Source organism: Cimex lectularius, unplaced genomic scaffold, assembly GCF_000648675.2.
Source record: "Cimex lectularius strain Harlan isolate CLEC.00 unplaced genomic scaffold, Clec_2.1 scaffold219, whole genome shotgun sequence".
NCBI classification, from domain to species: Eukaryota; Metazoa; Arthropoda; class Insecta; order Hemiptera; family Cimicidae; genus Cimex; species Cimex lectularius.
The window spans coordinates 727654-748644 of NW_019392873.1; the positions used below are offsets into that span (position 1 = coordinate 727654).

The window sequence follows — 20991 nt, forward strand, 5'->3', positions numbered from 1 at the left end:
CACTAAAATAATATAAATACATGAAACATTACAAATAAATCAAAATGTAAAAAAAAATATTTATAAATATTAAAACCATCCGAGTTTTAAAAACGGCCAATAGATACATAAAGATCAAAGGTTGGAATGGACACACTTTCAACATACAAACGTTTGATTTCTTAACATCAAAAGAATCTTTTAATAGACATTTCAATAGGAAACAAATTAAGGACAAAACTGTGCTATTGTTTGGACCATTTTGCATCAGCTTTTTAACAAATCATGCTGAACTGGCACTCTGTTACTTATTGGGTCCATTGAACGCTCAGACACGATTCAATATTATGCCATCTTCAGTGATAAACAAACCTGTGAGTTGAGATGTACCCAATAAGTGACCTAGTGCCAGTTCAGCATGGGTTCACCTACTCGTAGACCCACACTCAGTATCAATTTCTAATAAATATTTGAAATATCCTCACCTTGCACAACATAAATAAATAATGGTAATTTAATTCTAAACAAATCAGATTAAATGTTACTTCAAATATGCAACTAAAATAATTTTTGTTGTGCAATTAATTTTTAACATTAAAAGTATATAGTTTTTAGTATTGGTCTAACATTGAAATAGAATATAAAATACCAATTAAAATTTATGTAGAATGAATTAATCTTGTTGACGGTGGGTTCCTGGTCTTTGTTGCGCCATGTGGAGCAAATGGTGTGGTGGCATCGGCCCAAACGGTGGAAACAAGTTGACAAGGGCTGCTGGGAATTTTCCAGTCGCGAATAGCGCCGATGCGATGTCTGCTGCCAAGTAGCCGGACGGTGAGCCCATATTCACACCCGAGGTAGTCGGAGCTCCGCCTACAGCCTTAGGCACAGTTATAGGCATAGCAGTCGATGTCGATGGTGGTATGAATGGCAGTGGTGGGTTTCCACTAGAATTTGGACAGACCAAGTCAGATAAAAGACTCCAGAGGAGACCGTCGCTCTGGTCCCTAGGGAATTTCGAACTCAGAGATGCCTGAAAGTATTAAATTCTATAATTAATGTCAGTAATAATGTTTTCCTGAAAATCTTTAAGCATTAAATTTGAGTAAAATTGATTTGAAATAAGTCATCCCATGACCCACCAGCTAATGTAGTCTGCGCTACCTAGGACTATTGGTAAACGACTTACATGGAACCCTCACAAGCGACTCAAAAGACAAGAGCTAAACAGACGATTCACTTTTCAAAAGATTTCTTGTTAAATGGTCAAAACTGACTACAAAATAAATGACTCATCTATATAACTATTTTGAGACCCATTTCGACATACAACATCGAACTTTGGGGTTCAACAAAACGTTCCAACATTCAAAGTATCCAATCCCTACAACCAAAAATCCTTTGAAACTCATCAATGCTCCTTTCTATGTATCCAATCTTACCATTCAGAATGACCTTAATATCCAATATGCCCTTCAAGTAGTGAAAAACCGCTACAAGAAGTTTCTCAAACAATTATCCAGTTACACAAACCCTCATGTCAGAAACCTTTCATCCCACAACCTTCCAAATAATCCTCCCCGATGGCTGAAATGTGTCAATGGTCTCGCGACCTCCTAACTGACTGTGAATAAAAGTGAAAGTGATTAATGCTAATTTATAGGAAAACTACAAATGAGTTCTAAGTTCCTCTTTCTTTTCTGTTTTATGTATTTTTTCCCCATTTTGTTTTGTTTTAGGCTGTAAAATGCTATCAAATTTACTTAAGTGCAACAACTGATGCAGGTGTAAATAAAGAAGAGCGAGAGATTGAAAAAAAAAAAAAAAAAAAAAAAAAAAAAAAAAAAAAAAAAAAAAGAGAAAAGAAATATGTTAAATTATTCACCTTGAGCTTTTCCAAATAAGTAACATTGCCTTTAAACTTATCATTGAAGTTTATAAAATCTTGGTCACCTTTATAAAACTCAGCACACTTTTTCTATAACAGGAAAATAGCATAATTAATCAATCCTAAAAAAATTTAAATAAACAAAAAAGGTACCATTTCATTAAGAGCGTCTTGTGAAAGAAACTGATCTTGAATAACACTGTATGTCATTGCCATTGGCTTTCCATAATCATGCGGTTTACTTTCTGGAGGCGGGATGACCCAATAGCTTAATAGACCTGACTCAAAACTTGTACATTCTTGATGATAAGGGGCTGTTGTAAAAGTTGGAATAATTAAATTTAAATTCTATAAATCGTATAATGGTGAAAATAAAACTGACAGCATATTATCCCTACTACAGGTGTGTACGTCGCATCGCTGCTTCCTTTCATCTTCATCTCATACTCGAGCTGAGCGTCAATGTCACGGAGGGTCGGAGCAGCAGGGGCATTCGGATGTGAATGGTACCAACCGACAAGAGACAACCGCCTTGCCTCTAGGCCCCTGCAGATGTCTTCTTCAACGAGTGGCCCAAGCTCCCTGTCATTGAGTCGGCTCCGACAAGGAAAGGCATGGGTTATGGCCAGATCTATACATTTGAACAGTACACATAGACTAAAAACAGAGCAAAAATGTATAGTTTGACTTACTATGAGCGTTAACATCCCAATGCCCAGCCAGATATCCGACAACCTCAGAAGTCGTGAGATGACAATGGAAATCTATCACAAGAGCTGCGTTTGTTGACAGAGAAACTAAAAATGGCTGGATTTTGCCCATCGAGGAAAATGGCACAGCTTCTACCAGAGTATTGACATCTCTGTACAACAAAAAAATTAATTGAAAATTTACTTTTTATTTTTTTAAATAGATTTTACTTACTGCATAACAGTACGATTTGCAAGGGAGGAATGTTTAATGACTACTCGTACAGTCGGACCGGATGTTTCGGTGGCGACTGAGGGTTTTAAGTGTTCTCCTACTTCATCTTCTTAAAGAAAGTGTACATTTAGAAAATGTCTAAGAAAAAGTAAGAAAACTTTACCATCTGTGACTTCATTTTCTTTCTGCTCCATTTTTTGTAACTGTTTAAAATATTTGTTCTTGAAAAAATCCAACTTCTGCCCTTGGTACTTCACCTGTTTAAAACATGTTTTAAAGAGAAGCTCAATTGAAATAATAAGTACAAATACTTACTGATGCCCAGCCACAACCTGACTTTTTATCAGGATTGACCATTCGTTTGCAATGGCATGCCCAGGCGCTCGGGCTGGCAAATATTATATCAGTCTCTAGAGATTTAATTTTCCCATCAGACAGGAGATCGCCAATAAATCGTTGGCCCTATGTAATAAAAATAATAGAAAAGATGTTATTACTATTGTACATGATAGGACGTACCATGTACTCGATCGACATGTTGGCTTCACCGGGTTGAAGAATATCGGTCGAAAGTAGCATTTGCAGTGTAACCGTCCGCCCGACGACATTCCCTTTGGCTCTTCTATCCTCACCTTCCTCAAATTCCTGCTTTTATTTATTAAACCAAAACAAGGAAACAAGTTTTAACACATGTACAGGAAACAAATTGAAAATGAATTGTAAGGGCAAGGCTGGGTTAATGAAAATTTCATATGTATAAAAATTGAATATTGTTCATGCACATAGTTGCACAAGTCATTTACAGATACATTTAATACAAGTAACACATATATACAGCAGAAACCTGTTTATCCAGACCCGTTTGTTAAAATATTTTTTATAAATTTTTCATGATTCTCAATGTTGTATATTAATTTTTAAAAATTTATAATTCAACTGTGGCACCTTTAATTCGTCATTCGAAATTCGCAAAGGCCGCCAAATCACTATTCACATGATCGAAGAGGCTAGAGAGGCTGACAGTCACGTTTTTGTTAAAAAAAAATTAAATAAATAAATAAAAAATAAATTAATTAAAAAACTAGAAATTGCTGTCGTGTTGGCTTCCATCAAAAAGGTTTTTTAACGCATAAATTTTTTGCGAAATGCGTGTCCGGACAAAAGTCAATAAAAGACTATCTATTACTTTAAATATAACTTAAATATAATATAAGATATATGAATAAAAGTGTACACTTTCGTGTTTTTTTAAAAGTCCGTTTTTATGACACAATCCTAATAAAATTACAAATTTTTAAACTTTCGATCATCTGGGCAAGTCCAGGTCTCTTCAAGTCCGGATAAACGGAGGCAGATGGTGGTGAAGAGGGATAACCATGCTTTAGACAAATTTTACTATTTAATCAGATTAAGTTGCACTAGCAGCAAATATAGACATTATTTTTATACATAATATTTAAAAATACGATAAAATGTATTTTTTCAACTATAACAGATCGTTAAGTTTGCCAAACTGATAGACAGACACCCGTTGGTGTTCAGGTAGACCACACAGATAAATTTTACTTTTATTCATATTAAGTTTCAGTAACAGCAAATTGTAGGAAAAAGTAATGTAAGTAACTTAGCATAAGTTTAGAATAGTTATTAATATAAGTTAAAAAAAGTTGTAAGGAATGTCAAACATATGTTGGAATAAGGCTGTAAATATGACGGATCGGCCACCTAGAGTCCACTAAATAACGAAAGTCGAGGAGTTTTTGTAGTGAGAAGGACATTGCAGTCACAGTTCATCCACCTGATCATGTCAGCTGAGTGGGCGTTGTACACTGCTGGAACTCCATCAGCATGAGACCAGGAGGATGTGCAATGGGAACTCATGAGACTTATTGTGTGGCTAACCCTTGCTAGAAGGAAGTTGACCACTTGGTCCAGCAGTTTTTGCTTTTCCTTTCTACCCCTACTCTAGTTTGTAAATCAAAAGGGGATGATTTGAAAGCGAAGTCAGACAACGAGGACTCAGACACTTGGTGGCTCACACAGTGAAGAGCAGTCAAGCCATTGTGAACAGTCAAATAGTCGACTGTCAAGGATCCAGGAAGCAGCAGAAAGAAGGTTCTGGAAGACCCCAAAGTATGGTGGGAGCTGGTGTTTGTGAGAATTGCTTGAGGTAAGTCCTCTTGTAAACAAGCTCATCTACAGAGATATAATTGTCGCTGACATGCCTTGATTGTTTGACTTTTGTTTTGTCATTACAATATTAACATGGACCAGAGTAACAATAAATGTTTGCTAATACTATCTCTTTGGTTTATTTTATTTTTGGAACCTTACCTTCCTCAACACAAAAAGTAGTTAAGTGGGTACGCTGAATGTTCTTTTATGGCAAATATGTTTAAAAAAAAGAGAGAAAAAAGTAAAACGCCTAATTTAAACCAATTTAAACTAGATAGGTTGGCCAAGTGATACGGTGATATAAGCAACAGATGAGATAATCGCACTAATGACAAATTTTACTTTTATGCATATTAAGTTTCAGTAGCTGGAAATTATTGGAAAAACATAACATATTTCATACAGCAAATACACTGATGGACAAAATGAATGCACCACACTTAACTTTTAATGCATTTAGCATATTTTGCACACCAAAAATAGGTTACAAAAATGAATGAGAAAAAAGAAAAACAATTTTTTTGTCCCCTTTAATACAGATAATTTCCACCTCTGGGCAAATCACTCTGTTAAATGCCTGTGCATTCCTTGGAAAAGGTTTCTGGTAAAATCCTGAGGAACCTTTCTCACTAATCAAGAACAGTCGGTTCCAATCTTCTAGGATGTTCAGACCTGGGTTTCGCCATCATATTCATCGCTTAAGTTGATCCTAAATGTGTTCGATTGGGTTCAAATCTGGACTATGAGCTGGCCACACCAAGATCTCAATTACAAAAGCATTCAGGCAGTCATATACAATACGTGCTCTATGAGAGCTGGTATTATCTTGAATTAACAAGAATCTCTTACTGATATGGAGCAAATGACACTACATGTTTTTTGAAAATGTCTTTAAGTACCTCTGTGAGATTAGAGATATTGCTCGCACAACAACCAACCCCAGAACATCAATGACCCACCAAGGAATGCCACCTGAGAAACCATAGGACATATCCATACAGCACAAGGTGAATCTTTCTCCTGAGCATCTCCATATGAAATTATGCCCTTTTGAAGATTTGAGGCCAATTCTACCTCATCTGTAAAGAGAACTCTCCCCAATCTTCCAATGTCCAATTCAATGTGAATTGAAGCCTGGACATTTTATGAGCAGTGGTAAGAAGAGGTCCACGAGCCAGGTGCAGGTCCCTGAGGTTATTTTCATCGAGCTTCTTCTTAGTCCTGGATGAAATCGAAACATTTCAGATATCATATCATGTCATATCAGATTTCTTATCTCATTTCCTAAACTGCTGCGGTTTTGAAGAGCTTGATAAATCTATCATCTCCCTCATCTGTAGACTTCGTGCTGGCTGTATCCTTCCTCTAATGATGTTATGATCCCTGACACTGTCATTTTTACTCAAATGCCTGACTGCAGCCATTGAAAAAGGTTTAAGAATAAGAATAATATCAAATGAAATCAACGAAGGAAAAAGATTAATTAAAAGCGATCTTTATGCAAAGCAGAATGGAAGGACATAAGGCTACTTTTTTGCAAGTGGATTAATCAGTATAAAAGTAAATAAAGGAAGTAAACAATGGATTTTTTACTTTATTTTGAGCTCCTAATTATGTATAACTAATGTGGAAATATAATGGATCTAATTTTAAACTAAAATGATTCAATGGTGTGTTAAATTTGTCCATCAGTTTATATTAAAAAGGCAATAAATTAATAATTTAAATAATCAAAGATAATTGAATTAAAGACAAATTTTAAAAACATTCTAAAATACGATTGTTAATCAGTACCTCATCGATGAATTCATCGTCTTCCACATCACCCTCGACTTCTTCTTCGCTTCCCCTCTGCATACTGAAAAGTTAAAATAATTAAAACATAATTGTAAGACTTCTCTCTGCACTCCACTACGAGGGAGAAGCTCAAGCCAAGCCGAATAAATCATAAAAATAAAGCAATATCTCAAATAAAACAACGTCTATAAAAAACAGAAACGATTACAATTTTTGCTTCTTCAAGTTTTGAAACTTCATGCCTAATTATCTACGAAACAAAATAAACAAAATGAATCCTGCCTGTGCTCACTTACACCTACGCACGGTTTTTAAAATGAAAAGAAAACTTTAGTTTATTTTTGTTTTATTTTAAAGCGATTAATTTTCGGTTAACACACGACTCGAGGGCTACAAACACAGGTACATAAATTCTAAAATGTAAACACAAGCCTAGAGAAAGTGTAAATGTCAAACAGTTGGAAGTGGGTTAAGCCTTTCAGCAACATGCTGGCTCGTTGCTGGACGTCACGTTACGTCATATCATGGGAACTGCTGTTTCATTTCAGACAATCAGTAAAATGTTTATATTAGTATTACCAACCAATCCAACTTACAAGGAAAATGATCTATCGATCATAATTAAATGATCATAACTTTCAACACATGTGATCAATTCAACATGAACTAACATTCAGGATTGCACATGCGATGGATAAATTATGATGTTAATAAAAGAACAAATATTGATTAATCAATTGCTACGATATTTCTTTTTACAATACATCTTTTTACAAAAAAAACTTTATAAAAAGACTAAGACTATCTAAGGATTACCTATGGATTGGGCTCTTGGATGCGGAGGATATTGAAATATTTGATTGAAACTCACACTTCCAGTCCGTAAGTCTACAAGTATGTTACGTAAGGTTTTGGTCGAAATGAAAAAGCTAGTGCCACGAGCGGGATTCGAACCCACGACTTCGGCTAAATACGTCGCTTCTCTAACCACTTGAACTACCGTGACTTCGAAAAGATAGTGTCACGAGCGGGATTCGAAGTCACGATAGCTCAAGTGGTTAGAGCAGCGGCGTATTTAGCCGAAGGCCGAGTGTTCGAATCCCGCTCGTGACACTACCTTTTTCATTTCGACCAAAACCTTACGTAACATACTTGTAGACTTCGAAAAGATAGTGTCACGAGCGGGATTCGAAGTCACGATAGCTCAAGTGGTTAGAGCAGCGGCGTATTTAGCCGAAGGCCGAGTGTTCGAATCCCGCTCGTGACACTACCTTTTTCATTTCAACCAAAACCTTACATAAAAAATTCAATTAATTAGGACACCAAAAAAGAAAATTGGCAAAAAGGAGGGAAAATTCGGAAGGTTGTAGGTTGGGATGGGGCGTTGGTGTCCGAGTGGATCGAGGTCACGATCGCTCAAGTGGTAGAGCAACGGCGTATTTAGCCGAAGGTCGTGGGTTCGAATCCCCCTCGTGGCACTAGCTTTTTCATTTCGACCAAAACCTAACCCAAAAAGATTAATTAATTGAAAGAAGTAATATATGTTGTGAATGTTTGAGTGGGTTTGAGGTGTAATATAGATTACCCCACAGATCCATCAAAGTAGATTAATTATTATTTGTTTGTAGAGTGATTGAGGGCGAGGCGCCTGCGTAATATTTTCTTTTTAACAGTTAAAGTTATGTATTGTATGTAGGGTGAGTTTAACTTCTTTTTCAGTGTTAGAAGTATCGACCACTTTTTTAACTCACGGACAATCTGGATCAAGGTATGGTCTTGAAGATAAAAGCAAAGTTGTTACTATTGGCAAAGTGTTCGAATTTTTGCATCGAATTTTTAAACGAACAAATCGATCATTAGACGAGTCACAAATTATGCTAGTTGGGATAATGAAACAAAAAAAATAAACAATGGTGGTCAAAAATCAATCTTATTACACTGTAAATATAAATGTCACGATAGTTCAAGTGGTAAGAGCAGCGGTGTATTGAGCCGAAGGTCATGGGTTCGAATCCCACTCGTGACACTAGCTTTTTCATTTCAACCAAGACCTTATATAAAAAGAATAATTAATTGAAAGAAGTAATTTGGTCAATAGACCACTGAACATATTGGATGTAAATATAAAATTGATTCAATAAAATTTAAACCTATGACTTATTAAGCAAAAAACAAATAGTGAGAGTTAATGAATCAATATATTTCGTAAGCAACTCAGTCAATCAACCGAAATGATGTTAATTAACATGATCGAACAAATCAATTACCACTATTCATTTGGTGGAATTTAGTAGAAAAATTAAACAACCAATCTATTAATTGTTGTTTAAATATTAAATCTTCAAATTTGAATATTTTCGTTAAACAGAAAGACAAATCAATCAAATAAAGTGGGCAAATCAATCAGTTGGTTTATCAGGTGTAAAAACCAAGAAGTTGGAGGATTGAGAAAATAAATCATTTAACAGGTTATTCAACTTTATCATAAATATATCATCTATGCTAGAGCGAATCAATCGATCTATTCGTTAAATAGTCGTTTATTTATTATCATACATTTGAAAATACTTTTAATAGACAAAACCTAAATCAGTCAAAAATTGTTGGGAGAATAGTATAAATCAGAAGAAAAAATAAACCAATGATAATTCAATATTAATGTACAAATTGTCATGCAATAAATTAAAACTATGCTTGACGCAATTAATCATTTTATTGAATAGTCTGGCCTATTAAAAAACCGAATCACTTACTTGACCTCAATTATTAAACAATAAATTAAAATAAATCTAATGGAGGAAATTCAATAAGCAAAAATATAGTGAGGTTGATTTGGTGAACGAATTGAAACTGGAGAATGATCAATCAGCCGTAAGACAGTTCAAGGAAAGGGGTTAATTCAAAAGACACTGAGATATCAATCATTCAATAAATAGCTAAGATGACCAATAAATCAATCAGTCGAGGCACCGTTTAAAAATAATAAAAAATAATCCATATATAAGAATGGAACGTTAATCGGCAGATCATGATGATTTGTGACGTGCAAATCAATCTGCTTGTCCTGTCGATCAATCAGTCTGTTGATTTATTCAACGGGAAAAGGAGAAACAGTTCAGTTTTTTGATATTAATTTATAGTTACATAACTTAAAATAATCATGGACAGATAAACAATCAATATAATTAAGTCGATTTAACAGTAAAAAAATCAATCAGTCAACCGATTTATCTCAATTAAACTAAAGAAAAAGTAACCAATACTTCATATAATCAGTAAACTTTTAGATTAATAATAACTTCGCTAGTTTTCGTGGTCTGCTTGACCAATTAATATCTTTCAATTAATTAAGGTTTTTAGTTGAGATAACAAAGTCAGTGTCACGAGCGGGATTCGAACCCACGATTTTCGGCTAGATAGGCCGCTGCTCTACCTCTTGAGCTATCGTGACCTTGATCCACTCGGCCACTAACTTCCCATTTCAACCCCACCAATAATAACCTATTTATGTTTAGTGGTCTAATTGACAATATTAATTCTTTCAATTAATTGGTTAAAGTTTTCAACTAGCAATAATCGCATCTCAGTAGAACTTCATTGATTACGATGTTGTTGTAATATGCAAATTTTTAAGTAAGAACCAACATTTAGCAATTTATTCATTTTCCTCTTCCCTCTACAATTCTAAGTTAACTGATTTCCACCAGGAACAATAGACTCGTACTATCAACAGTGAACAGCTGTTACCTAAAGATTGTTCCTTTGACCATCTTTACGTTTAGGGCTAGCTATATCCCAATATACATAATATGCATATGTATATTATTGTGTGTAGCTCTGATAAACCAGACTTAATAGATTTTCACACGAGTTGAAAAAAGTTACTGTGTCATCAGAGATGACAGTCAGAAATTATTATCTGTTTCTATTGACCATTCTTGTTACACCGACAGAGGCTTCCATTATTCTTTGTATGAATATTTAGATTATTAATATGTTAAGCTACAAATTGTTATGAAAGGATTTATTTCCATAATTTCTAACCATAGCACTTTTCTATTAAAATAAGACTTTTTATTTGATAAGATGCTTTTAGCTATATCTTCTGCTTCCTTGCTCAAGGACAGTCTTCACTCTAACTACCTTTATCCTTCGAAGTTGTCTCACTGACCCGCACTTCCGAATCATTGGTGGGTCGGCGTCTACCCAAGACTATCCTATAATTGCCTGTGTACATCTGACCCTAGTCCCGTACCAAGTGTACACATCTGACCTCCAATCCCATCCTCAATCCACCACCCTAACATTTGCAGACAGTACCGCGATCCTTTCGAGTAACTCCGATCCAAACATTTCCACTAGAAACTTCCAGGAACACTTCACACTACTGGAGTCATGATGAAAAAAAATTATCCTAGAAAAATCCAGACACCTAACCTTCACTCTCTACAAAAAGATCCCTCCTACTGTCCACTTCAATGGAACAAGGTGCGGTACCTAGGACTATATATTGACAAACGCCTTACGTCGGATCCTCACACTGGTTAAACGACAACCAGTTATATGTTGCAGGGTTCTTTCACGACTTCCAGATAAACGCTCTATCTTCCTCTCTTAAAAGCCTGCTTTGTAACACCCTTGTGGACTTATGGACTGGAAGTGTGAGGTTCAATCAAATATTCCAATATCCTCCGCATCCAAGAGCCCAATCCATAAGGTAATCCTTAGATAGTCTTAGCCTTACTTCAACTTCCTCCCTCGGTCATCTACTTCGACACTTCTCATACCTTTGAATTTCACAAGTTTTAATCCTCAAAACCTATATTTCAATTAATTATTCTTTTTATGTAAGGTCTTGGTTGAGATGAAAAGTTAGTGTCACGAGCGGGATTGCCGAAGGTCCGCTCGTGACCCTAACTTTTTCATCTCAACCAAGACCTTACATAAAAAGAATAATTAATTGAAATAATTAATAATAACGATGATTGAACAATAAGCGACTTGTTAATAATAAAAAAAGTTAAAATGATCAATCCATGATATAATGTTTTATTCAAACACTTATTGACCATTATGCTAGCCAGTCAATCATTCAGTAAGGTAATCAATCAAGCAATTAATATATCATTTCATTTGTTTATTTTTTTTATTTAATGAAAAACGAAAAATCCGTCACTAGGTCGGATGATTTATTTATTTGGCGTATCAAACAGTGATTAATTATAATGATTATTCTGTCGAACAATTGAAGACAATTTGTCCTTAATGGGCACATGGACACAATATAGGATGTACCATCGTCAATATGTAAAATAAGCAAAAATATTATCATTAATCCATTAATTGATCTATCAACTTATTTAGTTTATTATTGGTCGGGTAATATTTATTGTTAAATTATTTTTAGTGAATAAATTATCAAAACAGATAAACGCCAGGTACGATGAATGGATAATAGCTAACGTTAATTTATTACCGTCCATTTATTGTTTATGACTAAAAAGGTGATAAATCAACAGGCTCACTGGAATTGATTAATAGCAATCAATCAATCAGCCGGTCAAACGTCACTGTTTAATTAAATAGCAGATTGTCCAATCCAAGTTATTTCTTCGTCCATTTACTTGATTAATCAATCGGAAGAACGTATGGATCAATTGGAAAACAACTAAAAGAGAAAAATTGTTGTTTACTGAAAATGTATTTATTTTCAGTTTAGGTTGTGGAGTAGTCAGTTGACATTATGTACGGAGATTGTTCATTTAAAAAGACAAAACTTTATGGCAATTAAATTCACTAATTTCGTGGTCTGCTTGACCAATTAATACTTTACAATTACTTAAGGTTTTTAATTGAGATGAAAAAAAGCGAATGGCACGAGAGGGATTCGAACCCACGACCTTCGGCTAGATTAGATAGAGGCGAGAGCAGCGGCGTATATAGCCGAAGGTCGTGGGTTCGAATCCCTCTCGTGCCATTAGCTTTTTTTCATCTCAACTAAAAACGTTAATTAATTGTAAAGTATTAATTGGTTAAGCTGACCACGAAATTAGTGAATTTAATGAATTAAAATTAAGTACACTTCACTAAAGCTCTCCGTCGCCATTTCAATTGTCGAGAATCCAAACCGATTACACGACATTTGAAAAATGGCAAAAGGAGGGAAAACTCATAAGGTGGGGTTGAGATGGGGAGTTGATGTCCGAGTGGATCGAGGTCACGATAGCTCAGGTGGCATAGCAGCGGCGTATCTAGCCGAAGGTCGTGGGTTCGAATCCCTCACGTGCCATTAGCTTTTTTTCATCTCAACTAAAAACCTTAATTAATTTTATGGCAATTATTCAGAAATCGTGAGATGTGGTCTGGTGTGATATAGGTATGATGAATATAAAAAAAAATATATATTTTGCATTGTATAAATTCACTTTTCACATCCTAAATGTATTTGTGAAATGTAAACAATGTTTGTAAATCCCAGGCCCTGAAGAGGATCTCAATAAAGATCGAAACGTTAGCACGATAAAGAAAATGTTTTTCTGAAACCTACATCACACCAGACCGCATCTCACGATTTCTGAATAATTATCTATTAACGGTCACTAATCACCACACATTTATGGCAATTGCAGCATTTTAACGCTGAGAGGTCCAATTTGAATAATGTTTTTCATCAGTCTTTGGCAATGTTGGGCTGAGTCCTATTTTCAAAGAAATTTGAAACGTGTCGTGAATAGTGACCGTCAGACGATGATTATTCGGAAATCGTGAGATGCGGTCTGGTGTGACGTAGGTTTTAGAAAAACATTTTCTTTATCATGCCAACGTTTCGATCTTTGTTGAGAACATCTTCAGGGCCTGGGATTTCCAAACATTGTTGAAATTTAACAAATACACGTAGGATGTGGAAAAAAGTGAATTTATACAATGCAAAAAATATTTTTTAATTAAATTAAATTGTAAATCCCAGGCCCTGAAGATGATCTCAATAAAGATCGAAACGTTGGCACGATAAAGAAAATGTTTTTCTGAAACCTACATCACACCAGACCGTATCTCACTATTTCCGAATAATCAAGAAATTTGAAACCATGTTTTAAAATCTTAATTATGCCAATCTGTGGACATCTTTAAGATTTTTTTTTGCCGTGATGATATCCTTAAAATAAGTCGAAAGCTTGGCAGTTTTTACATCCAGACCATCGAGGGTTATACAGATATGTATAACAGCAGAGGTTATACCAACACTCGGGGTGCCGGTGTTTTTGAACAAAAAAGTATGTCGGGTTCGAATGAAGGGCCGCTGGATTCGAACCCGGGACCTTTACCTTACAGTGATGATAGCCGTGTCAACGCCTAAACCATTGCGGCCACCGACGCCCCGAAAATCCGATTATTCATAAGAAAAAAACATGTATATACATCTAACAATTTCAACAGAATCCTTGTGTGAGAGACATCTTTGAAATCAATCCATACCATCGTGGACTAATCCCATTTCTCAGCTGGAGTTAAATTATTCATAAGTGATAAGTTATTTGCAGATTATCGATCAGTATGGTTGTTAAAACGTTAATGAACTCTTAGTTGAAGAGTTCATTCTGTATTATCTGAAGTTTTTCAAACTTTGATCATGGCACACATTATGGACACTAGTCCTCTTTTTATAAAATCAGATGTTTTTTAACATTTGTCAAATTTGAGTCATATGAAGATTTTTGAAAGACCTATTTTTGTTAAAGTCATTAATTTGAATCTAATTTTTCATATTAGTACTTTTAGTCTAATCCATTATATTATAATATAAAATTGCATTTAATTATATGTGCTGTGTTTCTGTTGTGTGTGACTTCTGACAATTTAATTTTTAGATCTCAGGTTTTCTATGATTTAATGATTTGGAACAATTACTTATGAAACTGAGGTCCTTCATTTAGTAGTTACAAGATTGATGTACTTTAAGTAATATGACTGTAGAAATTGATTGTTAATGTATTCAAACGAATAAAATGAAAAGATTCACCATTAAAAATGATTTCGTATCATCAAATATCTCTGTATAAGTACCATGTAGTATGATTGGTAACAGGCGTTGTATTTGAATTTTGTGATTACTCATTCACGACATGACAAAAGATCGAGAAAGCTGGAAAGAATTTTTTTTGAAGGTGTATGTTTGTAAATAACTATACAATTAATGTTAAAGTTATACAAGAATTCATCAAATATTAAGTCGAGTAATAAGTAAGTCAATAATGAAGTGATCGAAACTGTAATTTTATTCATTTTTTTGGGTGATTTTAGGGTGTTCAATTTCAAATTTGTTTCCCGTTCACAATTATCACGTACCATCAATTTCGTTTAATTGTAATTTAGAAATCGGCAAACTCCTTTTCGAATTTGTCAACAGCCGAGACTTGGAGTGGTTCTTCGTCGTATTTTTCGAAGTTACTCGCGTCACCGGGACTTTTGACTTTGGGGACGAATGGAGGATCGAGCTTTTTGTTGACGAGCGGGAGCCATTGGATGGTCTTGAACCACCTGTGCTCCTTGATGTCGTCGGCACCTCCTTTCAGATTACCGAATCTTCGGGAAAGGTCTGTCTGCAGTATGTTCCTGACGATGTCCTTGAGGTCGGGGCTGAAACCGTTGGGGTTCCTGTATTTCCCGGCGACTATCTTCTCGTAGATCTTCATCGGCTCGTTGGCGAAGAACGGCGGGTAGCCGGCGGCCATTTCGTATATGAGGACCCCGAGGGACCACCAGTCCACCGATTTCCCGTAGCCTTTGCTCAGGATGATTTCAGGAGCGAGGTATTCCGGGGTGCCGCACAACGTGTACGTTCTGCCTTTGATCAGCTTGCAGAATCCGAAATCGGTGATCTTCAAGTAGCCGGTGTGGTCGATCAGGATGTTTTCAGGTTTGAGATCTCTGTACACCAAGTCCAAGTAGTGCAAATACTCAAGACCGAGGACGACTTGAGCGGCGTAAAATTTAGAATGGTTCTCCTCGAATTTGCCGAACCTCCTTAAATGCGTGAACATTTCACCACCCAGAATCAAGGGCAGCGTGAAGTAGAGGTAGCTGTAATCTTGGAAGAAGTATTCCAAATATACCGTAAACGGGAACGAGATGGCTTGCAGAATCTGCTTTTCGTTCAGCGAATGTTCCACTTGCCTCAGTTTAATTACTTTGGCTTTGTCAAGAACTTTTATCGCGTAAAAAGTATTGTCACTTTTTTTCCTCGCAAGCAATACCCTACCGAACGAACCTGTACCCAGCGTCCTTATCGTCTCGAAATCATCTTTGCCCACCTCAGGCACTTGCTTCGTTCTCAGTTTATTCTCAAAATTGATTTTGGACTTTTCCAAAAATTCTTTCCAGTCGTTTATGACAATGATCAAACCTCCGAACTGATCCCGCTGGACAGGTTGAGCCATGACAAAAATACGACGCCACGCAAATTTAGATCAACAAAACCGAAATCCAAAGGAATATTATTAACAATTTTATATTTTCGAAAGGAAACAATTTCACATTATGTAAATTGAACACATGACTGTTTTTCTTTTTAAAAAATACACTTTTATGATTTTTAATTTTGCGCATTGTTATGTTACGTATTTGTTATTAGCTTGTTTGTAATTTTATCAATTTTAAAAAAGAAATTTTTATTGAAGAAATGATTAGACCAAAATTGCCGTACCATGGCGGATCCGAATAAAGTAGAGTAAGTAAATCAATTTAAGTTCGCACAGCCTAGAGAACGAGTTGGTCGAATCATCAGGTTAATTTGTTAAGCTTTTAAAGGATTATCCTTTATTTTTTCCTTAAATTTTTTTTCGTTATTTACATAATAAAAATGTATGTATTTTGATCTGTCATTACATATTAGTGATAAGCCTAAGTAACACTAATAATTTAAACAGACTATGAAATACCTACCTGTTGTCATATTCAAAGAAAATGCGTCAGAATTATGTAATAAATCACATGAGTTTAAACATACTTTTAAACTAAATATCATAAACTCTATTATTTACGGATATATGCAAAGTTCGGACAAATAAAACTCTTCGAAGTTAGTTTGGATTAGTTATTAAAGAGAAAAGGTTGGTTTTAATAACCAAAAATGTTTTTCTTTTTGTATTGCCCATATATTATCCTGGTGATTAAACTTGGTTTACGTATAAAATTAATCACCCATTGTTACCTGGAGTTTTCGAAATAGCACGTCCTTCTCTCATTTGTCTTCGTAGGACTTGAGACGCGTTATCGACCCTGAATAGATTAGGTGAAGAATATTCATAAGATCTCCCGATTCTTTGCAAAGAGGGTGGAAAAAAGCGGGCGTCAGCGTTTGCATACTTTTGGATATCGTTATTGGCAGAGCCCCGAACAATCACATTATCCATTTAATTACACGCGGAAATTTTTGATTATCTTGATTGTCTTTATAAAAGTGTTAAAAAAACCTTCAAAGCAAAAGTAAAACAAATAGTCTAACCATACAATAATTTAACTATTTCCCCTTGTTTTTAAGATGACCCAAGAGATTAGAGAAATAATTATACAAATGCTATTATGCCCAAATTTAAAAGCTTTAGCTTTACTGCTTTAACGCAGAATCGATGAAATTTACGAAAGATGTCTAATAGTGAATATTATCGCCAAAAATCTTTTAATTATAAAAGTTTAAACTTTCTATCAAATGATGTATTATGAAATATTGGGAGAAATAAATTATGCGAAAACTTTTTTTTTTGGGTTTACGCTGGCATATTACCCATGAAGTTTTCTATTTTCATTTTACTGTCGAGCGTGATCGGCCGACCAGGGCCAGGTCCACGCCGCGCGCCCGCACCACTCATTCAGCTCCACCATCTTCTAAATTTTCATGGTTGAAGATAATCAAAAAGAAACGTTTATCGACTTTAAAAATCCATAGATTATGTTGAAAGCTGATGGATTGTTGCTTATTAGGACAGATTCTAAGTTTATTGGTTTGGAAATGTTTGGGACTTTGCTCAGATTTTTTAGCAGTTTGTCTCTTTCATTTTCATATTCTGGACATTAAAAAATTATGTGGGAAGGATTTGAAGGGCAATCGCAAGTGGGACAGTTCGGAGACGATGCCAAACCGATTCTCTTCTTGTAGCTACCCCGTAGGCCATGATTTGTCTTCAGTCTAAAAATAGTAGAATAGAACTCCTTTGACATTCCTTCTGGGCTATCGCCTTCCGAAAACCATGTTTTTTTCTTGAGCTCAGGGAACAGTGACCTGTAACAATTGCCAACATTTGATGCGTTGTATTTTTCTTGCCACAGATTTCTACAAAACTTTTCCAAAAAGTTTTTCCCGTCATCTTTAGGGATTTTAATGTCAAGGGTTGGGCCTGATGTTGCAGCCTTCTTTGGAAGTGCGTCCACCGTTTCATGTTGCCTGCATGCCCTTTCACCCAACACAATGCCACCCTTTTTCCCATGATTTTTGTCTCAAGCATTTTCCTAAAGATTTGGGCAAAAATATAGTTTCTGCATTTAAATTCTGGGGTAATGTTATTTATCCTTTCTACAATGCTTCGACAGTCTGTGAGGATAAAAAATTTAGAATCACCCAATTTTCGTATGTAATCGAGAGCGCTATCTATGCGAAAACTTAAAACTATCCTATATTTATTTGGTTTTTTCCTTTTACGGGCTGGTTAATCTGTAGTAGGTTTTTCTTCAAGACCTAAATCCCATGTGTCAGCAAATAAACCAAGAGAGTAAGACTAAAGAGGGATGGCGGAAGCTCCCTTAATCGATTTCATAAAAATACCTGATTTGGTGATAAATCCGTACCTAACAAAATTGAAGATGAGATGTCCGAAAAAAAGTTAGTGTCTGAGTGGATCGAAGTCACGATAGTTCAAGTGGTAGAGTAGCAGCGTATCTAGCCGAAGGTTGTGGGTTCGAATCCCTCTCATGACACTGGCTTTTTTTATCTCAACTAAAAACCTTAATTGAAAGATATTAATTGGTCCAGCGGACCACGAAAATTAGTGAATTTAATGTTAAAATCAAGTATATCTTCACTAAAGCTCCCCGTGACCATTTCATTTGTCGCCGAGAATCAAATAGATTACACGACGTTTGAAAAATGGCAAAAAGGTGGGAAAATGATGAGATGATGAGAAGTTAGTGGACAAATGGATCGAGGTCACGATAGCTCAATTGGTAGAGTAGCGGCGTATCTAGCCGAAGGACGTGGGCTCGAATCCCGCTCGAGACACTGACTTTTATCTCAACTAAAAACCTTAATTAACTAAAATAAATATTCATCATATATTTATATACGTATTTAAATGCTAAAATGTCAATAATATTAATTAAATAGTTAATTTTTGTCTGTTGGTAAAGGAACTGTTTATTAGCAGCGTGAAGTCAAGTTCAGATAAATTTTTCCCTCGGAAGCAAATAGCTCGCGGGAAGTTCGACGACCAAGTTCAAGCTTTAATTAAAAAAAAAGTATACCACCGAGGAAATAACAGAGCTATTTTCTCTTCACCCCACTAAAATATGAAATTAAGTAAAATGTTTCCTCTTCAGTGTTTTGTCAAGTTCAGTCAAGTGGAATTGTTGAGTTTGAAACTAAAACGACTTGCTTTATTAAACAGTTGCCAGCTGGTTTTCAAGCTGTGTACTGTAAAAAGATTGTTAATCCGTCCACAGCCGTTTTGGTTTTAGTTTTGTCTTAAATTGTTCAGGATAGCATTTAAAATATTATTCAAGGTATTAAATTTGCAGTTTATATTTCTAAGCATTTTTTTTAATATTCTAGTTTGGTAGTTTCCATATTTTCACTGTTTGGTCATGATCGGAAACAACCCAAACTGCAAGTTCAAGCACAATAGTTAATAAGTTGTACGTTATAGGGTAACATGAAACTAATAGAACATGTCTAAGAATAAAAAAAATCATTTCTTTTTAAAGATAGTTAAAAAACAAACAAAAGATAATGTCTGAAAATGTAAATTTTATTTTCAGACGCCGGAACACGGGTAGTCTGAGTCGAAATAGTACTAGATCGCCATCATTGGGTCGGCAAAGGAAAGTAGAAACTCCTCTCATCTCGGAATTTCATCTTATCAAGACAATAGGGCACGGTACTTACGGTAGGGTGGTGCAAGCCTACCATAAAGGAACGGGGAAATACTACGCGATAAAGATCATGTCCAAGCAGAAAATCTACGATTCAAAGCATATAAGAAACTTGCTGAACGAAAAAAATATCATGTCCGCCTTGAGATTCGAATTCATAACTCCGCTAAAATTGTTTTTCCAGGACAACAGCTACTTGTATTTTGTCCTGCCGTTTCTGCCTGGAGGGGATCTGTACTTTCACCTCAAACGGTTCATGAAGTTCCCCGAGCCCCTGGCTAAGTTTTACATATGCCAACTAGTTCTGGCTCTGGAGTACTTGCATTCGCTGGATCTGGTCCACCGAGACGTGAAGCCGGAAAACATCATCTTGGACGTCGAAGGTTTCATCAAGCTGACCGATTTCGGGTTTTGCAAACAAGTACTGGGAAGGACGTATACCATCTGCGGCACCCCGGAGTACTTGGCACCAGAATTACTTTCCGGGAAGGGTTACGGGAAAGCGGTCGACTGGTGGTCCATGGGGGTGATGTTGTTTGAGCTAGTCCATGGATTGACGCCCTTTGTCCAGAGCGACGTCGAAGCCACTTATGCGCAGATACAGACAGGCGAGTACACGATGCCCAGCCATTTCTCTGTCGACCTCCAAGATCTCATCAACCGACTCCTTCAGAGCCAGCCGTCGAAAAGGATCGGCAACTACAAACGAGGAGCCAAGGATATTAAAAATCATCCGTTTTTCAACGAAATTGTCTGGAGGGACATTTTAACGAAAAATGTCGTACCGCCGTACAGGCCGTACCTCAAGAATCCGAACGACACCTCCTACTTCAACACGTTCGACAAGGAAGAGCCTGTTTACATTGCTGCCACAAATAAATTCGGCGATTATTTCAACGATTTCGACTCCTGATCGCTGTTTCCCATCAGAGAAAAGTGCTAGCGGAGAAAGTTTTTCTCACGAAAATCACTTCTCTTTGTAGAAAGAAGTTCGATCAACACAAACCGCGAAATTCTATGAGGTCCGACAATACAATAAAATGTGTACATAAAAACTTGTTTTAATTTAGCGCGACAACTTAATGATA

General features: G+C 35.8%; 3 protein-coding genes and 1 pseudogene across 7 annotated transcripts; 1 reads left to right on the top strand and 3 right to left on the bottom strand.

Annotated features, from left to right (window-relative positions):
• Nucleotides 1-47: 47 nt before the first annotated feature.
• LOC106667913 (MPN domain-containing protein) lies at nucleotides 48-7229 on the bottom strand. Of its 4 annotated transcripts, none has more exons than XM_014396185.2 (11): nucleotides 6972-7229; nucleotides 6761-6824; nucleotides 3311-3436; nucleotides 3107-3253; nucleotides 2955-3048; nucleotides 2792-2900; nucleotides 2560-2729; nucleotides 2250-2498; nucleotides 2021-2181; nucleotides 1865-1957; nucleotides 48-1012 (listed from the first exon to the last, which is right to left on the bottom strand). In XM_014396185.2, exons 1-11 carry the CDS (start codon nucleotides 7001-7003, stop codon nucleotides 653-655), a joined length of 1605 nt encoding a protein of 534 aa, XP_014251671.1. In that variant the 5' UTR covers nucleotides 7004-7229; the 3' UTR covers nucleotides 48-652. The 4 variants fall into 4 exon arrangements, with proteins under 4 accessions (XP_014251671.1, XP_014251672.1, XP_014251670.1 ...); XM_014396186.2 differs by having other exon boundaries at nucleotides 2792-2897; nucleotides 6972-7228; XM_014396184.2 differs by having other exon boundaries at nucleotides 2792-2897; nucleotides 3311-3439; nucleotides 6972-7228.
• Nucleotides 7230-10311: 3082 nt separating this feature from the next.
• On the bottom strand, nucleotides 10312-10374 carry LOC112127643 (annotated as a pseudogene).
• Nucleotides 10375-15016: 4642 nt separating this feature from the next.
• LOC106667914 (cAMP-dependent protein kinase catalytic subunit-like) lies at nucleotides 15017-16312 on the bottom strand. Its single transcript, XM_014396188.1, has one exon. It carries the CDS (start codon nucleotides 16198-16200, stop codon nucleotides 15133-15135), a length of 1068 nt encoding a protein of 355 aa, XP_014251674.1. The 5' UTR covers nucleotides 16201-16312; the 3' UTR covers nucleotides 15017-15132.
• Nucleotides 16313-16370: 58 nt separating this feature from the next.
• LOC106667915 (cAMP-dependent protein kinase catalytic subunit alpha-like) lies at nucleotides 16371-20958 on the top strand. Of its 2 annotated transcripts, none has more exons than XM_014396189.1 (2): nucleotides 16371-16490; nucleotides 19790-20958. In XM_014396189.1, exons 1-2 carry the CDS (start codon nucleotides 16468-16470, stop codon nucleotides 20814-20816), a joined length of 1050 nt encoding a protein of 349 aa, XP_014251675.1. In that variant the 5' UTR covers nucleotides 16371-16467; the 3' UTR covers nucleotides 20817-20958. The 2 variants fall into 2 exon arrangements, with proteins under 2 accessions (XP_014251675.1, XP_014251676.1); XM_014396190.2 differs by lacking the exon at nucleotides 16371-16490 and adding an exon at nucleotides 19460-19534.
• The last annotated feature ends 33 nt before the right edge of the window (nucleotides 20959-20991 follow it).

Bases quoted from the DNA above. Each gene is read 5' to 3' on its own strand.
- LOC106667913 (XM_014396182.2), bottom strand. From the start codon at position 7,003: ATGAAGTTTCAAAACTTGAAGAAGCAAAAATT. The intron at 6,825-6,971 runs GTAATCGTTTCT...TTAACTTTTCAG, and splicing joins AACTTGAAGAAGCAAAAATT to TATGCAGAGGGGAAGCGAAG. The intron at 2,499-2,559 runs GTAAGTCAAACT...TCAAATGTATAG, and splicing joins TTGGGATGTTAACGCTCATA to ATCTGGCCATAACCCATGCC.
- LOC106667914 (XM_014396188.1), bottom strand. From the start codon at position 16,200: ATGGCTCAACCTGTCCAGCGGGATCAGTTCGGAGGTTTGATCATTGTC.
- LOC106667915 (XM_014396189.1), top strand. From the start codon at position 16,468: ATGGCGGATCCGAATAAAGTAGA. The intron at 16,491-19,789 runs GTAAGTAAATCA...TTTTATTTTCAG, and splicing joins GCGGATCCGAATAAAGTAGA to ACGCCGGAACACGGGTAGTC.